Genomic DNA, 13,155 nt, shown 5'->3' on the forward strand with positions numbered 1-13,155 from the left:
TGTCTGCTCACACCCTCTGCCCGTGGGAAGAAGGCACGACCTTGTCGCCCCAGGTCCCTGCAGTGGCCTTGAGTGCTGTCCTCTGCCATGTCTGCTGGAGGCCCCGGTGTGGTGCATCCCCCCACCCCCCCTTCCTCCATTGGGTGATCCTGTCTACCCACCTATGCCCTTTCCTGACTCCCAGCTGCCCTGCCCTAGACCTTGAGCTCCTTGAGGGCACGTTGCTGGGCGCTCCTCTGGGCACAATAAACATTCCTGGAAGCAACAAATGGGTCCTGGCCTCTTTCTTGTCCGGCTGCTTGCCTCCGTGCCTGGTGTCAGCTGGGGTCAGGGGTAGGCTCCAGGGGCTGCCTGCCTCGTCTGAACTTGGGAGAGCTTCTTCTGTGTGACTGGGCAGTGGAGGTGGTGGTGGTGGGGGGACTGTAGACTGGCCCTGGCGGCTCACCTAAACCTTCAAAGGCACGGGGGATGCCGGGCCCACAGGAATGATGACTGCAGTGCTCGCCAGGTGCCCCCTGGATGGTCCTCGGCCCGTCAAAGGGCCGTCCTTCACCTGGGTAGCCTTCAGTCAACACTGTGTCTCCGGCTCTCCCCATACAGCCACGTGCAGGGTGGGGGTGGGGGGCGAGACGCTCCAGACAGCCGCTAGAGAGGTGGCAGAATGAAGAGAGTCGAGGATGGGGCCAGGGTCCGGGCCGCAGTCCACACGCAGGCAGCAGCAGCTGTGCCCCCAGGAGGCCGCTCTGGTCATTGCTGGGCCCCCACAGCCAGCCTAGGAAGGGGCGGGGCCGTGGTCGCCGCGGAGAGGGCCACCGTGTTGTCCCACTTCCGAGTGACCCCGGCCTCGGACTGCCGGCTTGGCTGACCCCGGCCGTCGGCGCCCTCCCCATTGAACTACCTGGCCCGGACGTCCTCAGGGCTTCTACAGGCCCCACTTTTCCCAGCCCCAATCCCAAGGATCCCCGCCCAGCGGCGGGGAGCGATGTTCCAACCCCGCATATCAGCAGGGCCGGATGCTTTGCCTCGCCCAGCTCTTTGCAACCCCACCCAGCTCCCCTTCCCGACCCCCAGACCCCGCTCCTCCGCCAGCCCACACCGGCCCTCCCCACCCCTCATGGGGTGCGCACAAGTGACTCCCGAGGGGGGCGCAGGACGAGAAACGAATGCCGGTTCGCCGGACCCGGCTGGGCGGGGCGCCCCACTTGTCCCGTGCCCGGCCACGGGGCTCCGGGAAACGCGAGGTGACGGAGGAGAGCGCGGTCCAGCAGGGCCCAGGTCAGGGTGAAGGAGAGGGGGAAGGGTCGCGCACGTGGCCGGGGGGCGGGGTTGGCCGCTTCCGCACCCCCACCGGGCCACGTGGGGAGCGAAGCCCTCCCCCATCGAGAACGGGGGCGCGCCCGGGGCCAGGGTGGAAGCGTCCGGGGAAGGGGCGGGCTCCCGCCGGCCGCGCGCCCCGGCGTGGGGTGGGCGCGCCCGCGAGGGGGCGGGGCGCGCGCCGAGGAGGGCGGGCTGCGCCGGGCGGGGGTGGGGCCGCCCGGGAAGGGAGGGAGGGGCGTGCCCAGATGGGGCGGGGCGCTCCCGCGAGGGAGGATCGTACCGGGGAAGGGCGGAGCTTGGCGAGGTGAGGCGGGGGTACTCCGAGAAGGGTAAGGGCGCCGCGCCGCAGGGACCGGAGGCGGGGTCTCGGGCTGGGGGCCCCGCGTGAGGAGGGCGCGCTTCGGGAAGCCGGCGGCACCGAGCTCCGGGACCGGAGTGGGCGCGCCGGGGGCGGCTCCTGCGGCCCAGACCCCGCCCCCGGGGCCGCGCGCGGCGGGCAGGGCGGTGGAGGGCGCGCCGGGCGGGGGGCGTGGCCGCGCGCCCCGAGGGGGCGTCCTCCGGGCGGGGCGGGCCGCGGCCGCCCCCGCGGGCTCCGGTGCGTCAGGGCGCGTCAGGCGGGGCGGGGCGGGCCGAGCGCGGGCGGCGGCGGCGGCGGCGCGCGCCGGCCTCCGCCTCCTCCTCCTCCTCCGCCTCCCGCACTCGAGCAGCCGCCGCCGGCCGGACGGGCACCGCTCCCGCCGCCTCCTTTCAGCCCGCTCGGCCTGCGCCGCGCGCCCTTGCCCGGCATGTCGGCGGCCGTGGCGTGCGTGGATTACTTCGCTGCCGACGTGCTCATGGCCATCTCCTCGGGTGCCGTGGTGCACCGCGGGCGGCCGGGCCCCGAGGGCGCGGGCCCCGCCGCCGGCTTGGAGGTGCGCGCGCCGCGCCGCGAGGCCGCCCCGCCCGGGCCCCCGGGCCCGCCACCGCCGCCCCCCGCCGCCTCCGGCCCGGGCCCCGCCGCCGCCGCCGCGCCCCACCTGCTGGCCGCCAGCATCCTGGCCGACCTGCGCAGCGGGCCCGGCGCCGCCCCGGGGGGCGCCTCGCCCGCCTCCTCCTCCTCGGCCGCCTCGTCCCCGTCCTCTGGCCGCGCCCCCGGCGCCGCGCCCGCCGCCGCCAAGAGCCACCGCTGTCCCTTCCCAGGCTGCGCCAAGGCGTACTACAAGTCCTCACACCTCAAGTCGCACCTGCGGACGCACACAGGTGAGCCCCGCCGTCCCGGCTCGCGCGCGCGGTCTCCTGCGCCCCTTCCCCCTCCGGGACCCCCAAAACTGCGTGGCGCGTGGGGGGCGGGGAGGGGGGCGCGCCCAGGCGGCTGCTGCCGCCGCCGCCGCGCCGGCCGGGAGGGCGGGGCCTCGGTGGGTGGGGCGCGCGCAGGGGGCGTGGCGGCCACGCGGTCGGGCGGCGCGCGGTTGGCGGGCGAGAGCGTGGCCGCTGCAGGGGCTCGCGGGGCGCGCGGCGCGACGGCTCCGTGGGCGGAATCGGGGCTTCCGGACCGTCCCCTCCCCCGTCGGCCCGGTTTCCCTCTATTTCCTGTCGCGTTCGCGTCTGGGGTGTGGATGCCGTGGCTGGAGCATGCCGCTCTGACTGTTCTGTCTTCCCGTCCTTTGCCTCAGTTTTCCTATCTGTAGAGAGGGAGGTGGCAACGACGAGTCACCCCAGAGGGCAGCAGAACAGCTGGCGTGGGGGCCGGGGTGGGGGGGCGCCCCACACGTTTTTATTTTCCCCCCTCGTGAAGTTTTAATAAGGCGGCGGGGGTTGCTGAGAGCACGGGTTGAGGCCTGAGTCTGGATGCGGGAGTGGGGGGCGGATTTGAGAGGGGGACCCTCGAGGGCGTCAGGTCCTCACGCGTTACGCGTTAGGTGGCAGGAATGGGGTGAGGGGTCAGTGACACTTGTCACCTCTCGCTTCTCAGCTGAGGGTGAGGGGACAGCTCGGGGAATCTGAGGGAGCGTCACAGTCATCACCCTTTCACCCTCTCCCTTGTCCCCCTGGGGTTCCCCACCCTCCACCCTGAGAATGCTCTTGTCCAAGCTGGGAGTTTGGGTTGGGGGTTGGGGAAGGTGGGTGTTGGAAGCTGGCCTGGGCTTGAGTATTGAGGGGGGGGTCCTCCTGCCCTGGGGGAAGGGGGGGCATCTGGGTACTGGCCTGAGAATGCACTTGGATTCTGGCTCTGCTGCTTTCTAGCCCATGACCTAACCTGGGGTTCAGTGTTTTCACCTGTGTAAAGGGTGCATGGAATTCCGCCTTTCCAGGGTCTCTGGGGGGGGTCTGGTGCAGCCAGGGCTCTGTGGACACACTCCCCTTGTGGAGAGGACACGGGAAAGCAGGACTGGCCCTGTGGTTTGGTGGGGTTAGGGTGCGGGCAGCCCCAGGCTCCTTGTGGGACCTCAGATGCCCAGTGCTCTCCTTCCTGCTTTTGGTGCTCCCCGTCTCACTTGCAGTCCCCATCCCTGCCCATGGGGACCTGGAGGCTCTGACCCGCTTGTGAGGACAGGATAGGATACCAGGGCCACCAGGCCAACGGGCGGGGTCTGCATTGACTCCTGGAGCCACCCCACTTCCCCAGCAGCCGCTGGGTGTTAACCACACATTGAGGCAGTGAGGTCTGGGGGTCCCTGAAGATGGAGAGGTGCCTCTCTGGGGACCAGAGGGGACATTCCTCTCTGGGTGTGGAGCTGGGGTCTGAGGAGGGCCATGGCTCATCCTAAGTGAGTTGGTCTGTCTGGGCAGCCGGGGTGTTGATGTGGAGAGACTGTCTGGAGAGGGACCCCATTTTTCCCACTCTTGCGCTCCTACCCCTGTCCCGTTGTCGGATGGTGAGGTGCCGAGAGCCTTTTGGAACCCCCCCCACCCCCCACCCAAGGTACTGATTTGATTTATTTTCTTTTCTGGGTCCCGTCCAGCTTCTGGGTCAGTGGGAGGCAGTGGCCAAGCCACCTCCCAGCACAGGTCCCAAGAGACAACTTCAGAACAGCCTGGAGTCCTTCGACTAGAAGCTCAGAGGCCCCAAGCAGTCAGTGGTGGTCGCCTCGAAGTCGGGGGACTCCTTGCTGGGCCAGGATGTTAGTATTGCTATCCTTGTTTTAAATGAGAACTCTAGGTTCCCGAGGCCCAGCCGGGGTGTGGGGAGTGTCCCAGTGGAGGGGGTGAGTAGTGGGTGGGGGGCGGCAGGACGCCATCCTTCACGGATCCTTAGCCCCCATGGGAGCGGTCCTGTCTCAAATCCCTCCTTAGAGTGCCGTGGGAGCCCAGAGGGCACGGCTCCTGGGCACACTGTCTGCTTCTGAGGTTGGGAAAGCCTGACTCAGGGACCCTTGCTGTTCTGGTTTCTGAGGGTTTCCGTCACCTGTGTGCCCGAGACTGCTCATTCACGGAGTCGCCCCCCCCCCCAAGAACCCTGGCTTTGTGGTTGCGTAAGGGCCTGTGAGCTTTTTTGGCTCCTAGTCGAGGGGGGGGCTGCTGTTACGCCTGGCTTGGGGGAGGGGAAGTCATGCTGGCCCTGGGTGTCCCCAGGCTAGCTTTGTTGCCTGTGGCCGGGAGTGGGCTTGGGGACCCATGTGATGAGGAGCGGTAATTAGAAGTCAGTGGGGCCATCCCCTGGGAGAGAAGCCTGTCCTCCCCTGCCTTGCCCGAGGACCACTCTCTTTCTGTAAGGAGAATCCCAGTCTGGGTCCAGCCCCATTCCACAGAGGAGCAGACTGAGGGCCCAGGCAGGAGCCTGGCCAGAGTCCAGTGTCCCTGCTCCGCTTAGCACAGGAGGCACAGAGGCCGGGGAGGGCCACCCAGCGGCAGGGGCAGGGCTGTCCTGTGGTCCCCTGGGTCTGGCCTGCAGCCCCGGCATCGAGCTCTCTCTCCTACGTGGGGTGGGGAAGGACTTTGGAAGCTTCAAGAGAAGTTGACGCCGTTGCCATGGATACGGAGCGTGAGAGGAGCGAGGGGGCGGGGGCGGGAGGAGAGGCTGGCTGTCTACTCCCTGCTCTCCCAACCTCCATATCCCGACCGACCGTTCCCCTGCCCCAGAGTCCCCGGTTCCACGCGGGCGCGAGCTCTGCTCCTGCTGGACTCTCAGGCCCCCCGCAGCAAGAGGGAGCTCAGACCCGGGAGTGGAGCTTCTTGGCCAAGGTTGGATCCCCAGGGGGCCACAGACACCACTCTGGGTGGTTGTCCAGGGCACCCTGGGGGGTCTCAGCAGGATCCCTGGCCGCACCCACTCGATGCCAGAAACTCGTATCCCCTGGGGTAGTTGCAGGATCACCCCCAGGTGAGATCCCCTGTTTTACTCTAAAACCTTGTCTCAAGTCAGGAATGGTAGGTGAGCGTTGAGCACGTGCGGTTCTGTGGGGCCCTCCCTGTCCCTGTGCCCTGACACCCTGGACCCTTGGGGAGGGGCGTAGTGGCCACAGCCATGCAGGAAGAGGTCTCTCTGCTGATACCTTGGGGTCCTGTGGGGCAGAAAGGGGTGTGTCCCAGGAGCAGGATGTCGCGTGGCTGCAGGGCATGGGGACAGGGGCCCTGGGGCAGGAGGTGTGAGGTGGGGAGGGTCAGGGCAGGTGAAGGCTTCCGTTTAATCCCAAGGGCAGGGGATGGAGGGTGGCCAGGAAGGCAGGCCCGGCTTTACAGAGGAAAATCCGTTTACAGAGCTGGGATTAGGGTCCCGGGGAGAGGGGTTGAGGAGGGCAGGCTGCCCGCCTGGGAGCGAGAGGGGTGGGCCAGCCCACAGACTGGGTGCAGGTGAGAAGCTCCTGGACTTGGAGAGTCAGAGGTGGCCGGGGTGGCCCCGTTATTCTGAGTAGCCCAAGGAGGGGGCAGGGTGGGGTGGTGGTATTCTTGGCTGAAGAGGCCCCCAGGGGAGAGGCAGATGGGGACACTGAGGCCCAGAGGGGAAGTAGCCACCATCCTCCAGGGGCCGAGTGGACAGCAGACCCTACCCCCCTACCCACCTCCCCTGGGCAGAGTGCCTTTGAGGACAGGTGGGGCTCGGGAGACTGGCGGCTTACGGTGGGGGAAGTGGCCGGGGAGCTCCCCCTAGCTCCCTCCTCCACACATGCAGAGAGCAGCTGGAACTGGGGAGTGGGGGAGGGCCCCAACATTGCAGGGGGCGATAACCGCCCCCCACCCAGGCTCCCTGATAAAGGTCGCCCAGATGGCCCGGGAGCTGGTACGTGATACCAGTGTGAGAAGCCGGCCTCCCTCCGAAGGGGGCCGCCCTGACTTGAACCTTCGCCCAGTGCCGTCCCAGAACAGTGGGTCTCCCGACCACACATGCTGGGGGGGCTGTGGGAGCTGTCACTGCTCATCCCCTGGGCCAAAGAGGCCCGTCTGGGTGGGAAGCGAGCCGTGCCATGTGGGTCTGCAGGGAGGAAGGAGGGGTGAGGGGCTGCAGCAGCCGTAGTGCCTTGGTTGGGGGCGTGGGGGGCGGACAAGATGGTGAACACCCCGTAAGCTGCTGCTGCACCCGAGCTTGGCCCTCTGGCCCCCGAGGCTACACACAGATGCACGGAGTGCCCACGGTGGGCCAGGTCTGTGCCCTCCACTTCACAGTCAGGTGAAGGGGCAGGTCTCACACCTGGGAGAAGCCAAGAAAGGGGACAGTGGAGTGCACCCGTGGGGTAAGGAGAGGCCGATCTTAGGTGTGATGGTACACACAGAAGGGGCAGAGTGACAGGGGAGAGAGTCTAGACAGCCAGAACACGGTGTGTGAGGACTGAAGAAGTCGAGGGAGGGTGAGGGGTCAAGGTAAACCCTTTTGACTTTGATTTTGGGTCAGGGAGTAGTTCTGGGAGTTGAAGGGCAGAGCACAGACTAGGTGGCTCAGCCCCAAGCTGATGTGCTACTGCACCAGTCCAGGCAAGAGCTGGGTGTACAGTCAGTGTGGGGTCTGGAGATATTCCGAAGGGGTTACTGATGGGATTTCCTGCCAGTTACCAAGCAGGCCAGGGATGGAGATGGCCTGTCTCTGCCTTTGGTGGCAACAACACTGTGATTGAATGGGGGAAACCTACAGGAGGAGTGGGGATGTGGGGGTGGGTAGGTGGTAAGCCTTGTGTTTGGGGGGCAGGGCCCAGGGGGCGTCTGGCCAGTTGCTCATTGGGGCATGTGACTCTTGATCTCAGGGTTTGAGTTCGGGCCCCACTGTGGGTGAGGAGATTATGCCGGGGGACTCTGTACAGCCATCCTAGGAGCTTGCTGGAGGCGGACCCCAGGCCCTGCTCTCCAGACCTCCACATCAGTGCCCCCCTTCTGCTGCACCTCCACAGCTGTTCTTTGGGTTCTTTCTGGAATCCTGGGGTGGGGGCGGGGGCTTCAGGAAGCCCCTGGTGTGCTCCCTGCTGCAGCCCAGCCCTCTGGAGCTCTCCAGAAATTCTCTCTCACCTGGCCCATCCCCACTGCGTGTGCTGGGTAGGTGGGCATTTGTGCAAGGGTCAGCTGCTGGACACAGCTCCCTCCCTACCTGAGGGATGACCTCAGAAGGTCATGGCGAAGGTTAGTTGTAGGAGCCGGGTCCTTGGCCCTGTCCGGGAAGGCCAGGCAGGCCAAGCGGTGCTGCTTGGCTCCGGTACCACCTTCCCGGTCCCCTCTTTATCAGGTCTCCAGGACCTCTTGGCCTCCATTTTTTCTGAGCCAGCATGGCACTGTGGGGACTCCAACTGTCCCCAGGTCACCCCAGCCCAGCCCAAGTCAAAAGGTCGTGTCCACAGGGCCCCGCCCACCGCATCTCCTCTAGCCCAGGTTACAGTCTGCTCTGGGGCAGTGGGAGGTGGCACCTGCGGCCCCCGCTGGCTCTGAGTCTCCTAAGCGCAACCCCCTCCCGGCCCTGGCTAGTGGGCTGTGGGAGGGTGACAGGGCCTGGTATCTCGCAGGCATTCGCCCGACGTTGTGGGGGCAGGAAGCCTGCGCACCCGGTCCCGCCACCCACGTGTGCACGTGAGTTCCCCAGCAACTGGGTGTGGGGCGGGGCTGGCAGGCGTCCAGCCGGCAAGTCGACCCCAGCCCCGCCGCCCCCGCCCTAGCGGGAGCGGGGACCACGTGAGCGAGGCCGGCTGGCCTGCGGATGGCCCTGCCGCCACCGAGCTACGTGTGGCAGCTGTGTTCCCGGCGGCTGCACGCGTCCTGCCCCAGTGCGCGCTGGCACGGCTCTTGCAACCTGCTCGTTGCAAAGTGGAACTGCGGGGAGGCGGGTGCCAGTCCCGCCGCCGCCCGCCCGAAATGGGGAAGTGAGCCAACTGCGGGGCGCGCCAGCAGCGGGATGGCCCCCCCTTCCCTTCTGCTTTTCCCCCCGCCTGCGCTCTGCAAGATGGCGACAGGACTGCATGCCCCTCGGAGGGGCTCCCCGGGGCACCAGGACTGACCTAGAGCCAGCAGCCCCGCCCCCGAAACCGGACTCCCCTCCCGAAGACTGCAGCCCTGGGGGACTGTCCGGTCCCAGCAGTTCCACCATTCGGGTGGGGCCTGGGTCCTTTCCCGGGCTGTATTGAGCCTCCCCCCCCTGTTCTGTAGAGGATGGCCTTGCCGAGGTCCCTCCCCCTGCCTTTGGGACCCTCCCTGGGAGGGGTGCAGCCCCAGAAGTTTGCAGTCCGCGGGGTCGTGGGTGGGGGGGTGACCCCCCCCCCCCCCCCCCCCGTGGTAGGTGACTAGCACACCTGGATTCACCGCCTTCTGGAACATGCCCTCCCGCTGCTGGGAGAAACCCACAGATCTTCATGGGGGGACTTGCTGGACCCCGCTGCCTCCTTTGGTGTTCGGGGCGGCCTGGAAGAAGGGGTGGGGGAGGGGAGGGCTTAGTTCTCCCCTGGGCCATGGGTGATGGCAGCAGCACCCTCCCTGCCTCTCCTGCCTCCTACCTAAGGACAGTCCCTTGGCTTTCAGAGCTGGGATGTCCCTGGCACACGCTGAGAATCCCCGCTCTGCTCCCCCCACAGCTTCCTGCCTGCTCCCGGTTTCCTCTGCCCTTGGCCACCATCTGCCCTGTTTGGGGGCCTTTCTCAGACCCCGGGCCAGGCACCCCCTTCTGGTGTGTTCCCTGACTGAGTCACCACAGTGCCCAGCCTGGGCCTGACCCTGCGGTGGCCACTCGGAGTCCAGCCCTCTGCCTTTGCACCTGGAGCTCCATCCAGTGCCACAAAGGGTGTCACACAGGGGTGTGGGCGCCACGGCTCACGTGCCCACATTCTGTCCATACCTGCACCACACACCCTCCAAAACCCCTGCGAAACAACCGCTGGGGAGTCCGGCCTCCAGGTACCCGGTGCAGGGGCGCAAGCTCTGGGTCCCTCAGGGCCCCTCGGCCTGGGGCGTGGCGGGGGTCCAGGGGGACTCCCCCGTGGGATGGGGAGATGCTGACAACGCTCGCTGGGGATCGGGCTTAACAGATGCGGGGCCGACACCGCAGGCAGGAGGGATGGGTGGCAACAGGCCCTTGGGGCTGGCTACGGCTGGTCGGGGCAGGATGGGCGAGGCCAGCCTGGGAGGTGGGAGGGGTCTGCGGAGGAAGTTGCCTGGTGGCGGCCCGCCCCTCGCCTCCTCTCTCCGTCGGTTCCGCGGGGGCGGGGTAAGGCCGGTGGCCACCGCCTCCAAGCCCTCCCCTTCCCGGCAGCGCGGTGATCTGCCAGGGCCTTGTGCCCTTCCCCACCCTGGGCTCTGGGGCTGCTGGTGGTGCTGCGGTCCCTCCACATGGCCCGCTACCTCTTGAGAGGCCACAAGGGTCAGTGGGTGGGCCGGGCATGGGAACCCTCCCCAGACGCCATCCCCCCAGCCCCCGACTTGGCGCCCCGAGTGGTCATTTTCAAAAGGAGAGGGTTATTGGGGGTTGCGAGCACCTGGGAGCCTCTGGTACGTCCCCCGGGAGAGCGGAGGTGGGGCGGGACCCACTGGCGGAGGGAGCAGCCCCTGCCGAACCCGGCGTGCCCCGGGGGCGGGGCGGGCGCAGATCTGTCCCCAGGCGGTGGTGCGGAGGGAGTGGGGCGGGCCTGGCAGAGCTCGGCCTCCCCGGTTCTGCTTCGCACCCACCGAAACTGCTCGTGGAATTACTACAGGGTCCTGGGGGGCAAAGGGCAGGAGAGTTCCTTAGGGGCTTCGTGAAATGAGTGGGGGATTTCTTTACGTACCCCCCAGAGTCCAGCCTCCAGAACCCGCGGGCGGCTGCGGCAGGGGGGCGGGGAGCCACACGGCCCGGACCGCGCGGGGCCTGCCACGAGGGCCCCACCTGCCGTGTCCCCCCCCACCCCCGCGCTGACCGCCGCCGTCTGTCCTCTGCCCCCTCTGCCCAGGCGAACGCCCCTTTGCCTGCGACTGGCCGGGCTGCGACAAGAAGTTCGCGCGCTCCGACGAGCTGGCCCGCCACCACCGGACGCACACCGGCGAGAAGCGCTTCCCCTGCCCGCTCTGCTCCAAGCGCTTCACCCGCAGCGACCACCTGACCAAGCACGCGCGCCGCCACCCCGGCTTCCGCCCGGAACTGCTCCGGCGCCCGGGCGCCCGCAGCACCTCGCCCAGCGACTCGCTGCCCTGCAGCCTGGCCGGCAGCCCCGCGCCCAGCCCCGCGCCCAGCCCGGCCCCCTCCGGCCTGTAGGGCCCTCTCCAGCCCGCCCTGCCGCACCCCTGCTGGGCCTGGGCACGGAGCACCAGCAAAACGCCTGCTGTCCACAGCCAGGGGCGGGCCACGGACCGACAGCCCCCGTCCCCGACGCCGGCCGGGGTGGGTCTGGCCCTCGGGAGCCGTGGCTGGGGCCCGCGTCTGTAAATAGCCATGTCGGATAATTCTCTTCCCACGTGTTACACAGGAACCCCTGGTGGGCGGCCAGCAGGCGCTCCCCTCCCCCCATCGCCACCTCCCTGCTTTGGAGAGGGTGATCCTGGGGGCGGGGGTGGCTGGTGAGCGGCCCAGGAGAGGTGCACCTAACCGGTGCTTGGACCCTGCCCTCCCCAGCCCCCCTCTCCAGGTTGGGATGATGTGTGCAAAGAGCCTTAGATGAACCAGGGGTTACCGCGGCACCCCTGCCCCACCGCGTCCGGGGCCCCTCACCCCTCTGAAAGCCATTGGAGATGTTCAGGGAATTGGGGCGTGGCCCCAGCCACCCCCATCCGGGTACTCAATCTCAGGTGTCCACAGGTTCTGCCCTGCCACCCAGCTCCCCGGCAGTGGGGGCGGGGGGGGGTAGGGGGGGAAGGCAGTAGGATCCAGGATTTGCTCCTAAGAGTGGGGTGGGGAGGGATAGAAACGGGTTTTAACAAAGAGCATTTGACTCACATGGAGGGGAGGGGGTAACACTGCTGCGGCTGGGGCAAATGCCTCCTTATTTATTTTCCTCTCTCTCTGCTGGTGGGAAGGAGGGGGGCGGGGAGCTGCCCCCCTCTGCGTGGGTGTGTGCGCGTGTGAGTGAGGACTGCTCCTGTCAGAGTCCAGTCCCCGACTTTGGCCTTCCACAGCATGTTGTGACAATCAGTCAGTCCCTCCTATTCGGGACCATGACAGCATCGAGCATAAAGCCCCTGTTCCCTGCAGGTGGAGGTGTGGGGGCCGGCCCCGTCCTGCCACTGGCCCTTCTTCCTGGCGGGTAGCCCCAGTCGCGTGGCCTCTGGACCAGAGGCTGGGGTCCTGCCTGTGAGGGCGGGAAGCATGAGGGCTGACCCCTGCACCCCATGGGATAGCTCGTTTTTTTGGACCGGGTAGAATATTTTTTCAGGCACCAATCCCTTTCCTGACCTGGGCCCTGTGGGTGGTCCGCTGTCCTGGGGGGGGGGGGGTTGGGGGGAAGGTCTGCTTGATCTGAACTTAGGGTAGGGAGGGGTAAGTGCTGTGTCCGCTCCTGGTGCATTCCCACCACAGCTTGGGTTGGGTTTCATTTTGGACAGGGACTGAGGACCCCCACCCTACAATGGGAGAGCACCCAGGCTCCCTCTCCCAAGACCCTGAAAGGACCTGCGTCCCACTGTTGGCTGCAGGAGGTTTGTGGCACCTGCGTGTGTTCCAGAACCTTTCTTTCTCCCCTTTAGGGGGCTGGGGGTTTGGATGGCGTCGGTGTGGACCAGACCCGGCCTGGCAGGATCCAGGGATGGGTGCTGGGGGTCCTGGGGAGGAGGCCAGGGAAACCCTTTTGGAGCTGGACTGGGAAGGGTCGTCTTGCCCGGTCTCTGGGTGGATCCCTGCCGGGCTGGTCCGTCTGTACCCTAAACCCTCCTCTCTAGCAGTGTTGGTGAGATGCCTTAGTCTGTGGGGCAGGCTGGGGTCCCATTTCCCGTGTCTGTGGACATCCTCTTGGCTGTCCCACCCCTGGCTGGTGCCTCCCCACAGGAGGTGGGCTGTGGGTCTGAGGGCCCGGGAAGCCGGGGACTCATCCCTGGCCCCTGTCCAGTGTCCAGGGGCCTGGAGAGACCTGTGCCCCTCCTCCCCCAAGGAGCTGGAGGTCACTGGGACCTGGTTCCAGCCACTTAGCTGTGGCATCTCAAGGGGGAAAAGGGGGGAGGGCTCCCCAGGGACTTGTGCTTTCAGGGGGCGCCCCCCTTCCCCTGTCCTGCCTGGCCTCTTCCTTGTATTTAATTAAACAAACCCTTTTTTAAACCCGACTCTTGTGCCCGTGTGGTTTTTCCCACCCCTGGCCTTCAGCCGGCCGGCTGAGTGCCTGTGTCCCCCAGCCTCCCGCTGGGGACCCTGGAAAGACCCCACTGGCTGGGACACGAGATAACGCTCCCTAAGGCCTGGGGAGGGGGCCGCTGCCCCGCCTCACCCCCGCGTCGCGCGGCTGCGCCCCCCTCCTTCCCGCTCCGTTACCCGGCAACCGAGGCGCGGTGACACGGCGCCCG

The 13,155-nt window shown here is 67.4% G+C and overlaps 1 protein-coding gene across 1 annotated transcript; it reads left to right on the forward strand.

The window, feature by feature from the left end:
• The first annotated feature begins 1,997 nt into the window (after positions 1-1,997).
• LOC111161709 (Kruppel like factor 16) lies at positions 1,998-12,912 on the forward strand. Its single transcript, XM_022525575.1, has 2 exons — positions 1,998-2,556; positions 10,623-12,912. The coding sequence occupies exons 1-2, from the start codon at positions 2,103-2,105 to the stop codon at positions 10,922-10,924; spliced, it is 756 nt and encodes a 251-aa protein (XP_022381283.1). The 5' UTR covers positions 1,998-2,102; the 3' UTR covers positions 10,925-12,912.
• The last annotated feature ends 243 nt before the right edge of the window (positions 12,913-13,155 follow it).

Source organism: Enhydra lutris, unplaced genomic scaffold (assembly GCF_002288905.1).
Source record: "Enhydra lutris kenyoni isolate GAN:26980312 unplaced genomic scaffold, ASM228890v2 scaffoldscaffold86, whole genome shotgun sequence".
NCBI lineage: Eukaryota > Metazoa > Chordata > Mammalia > Carnivora > Mustelidae > Enhydra > Enhydra lutris.

Coding starts and splice junctions, on each gene's coding strand:
- LOC111161709 (XM_022525575.1), top strand. CDS start 2,103: ATGTCGGCGGCCGTGGCGTGCGTGGATTACTTCGCTGCCGACGTGCTC. Junction 2,557..10,622: donor GCACCTGCGGACGCACACAG/GTGAGCCCCGCC, acceptor CCCTCTGCCCAG/GCGAACGCCCCTTTGCCTGC.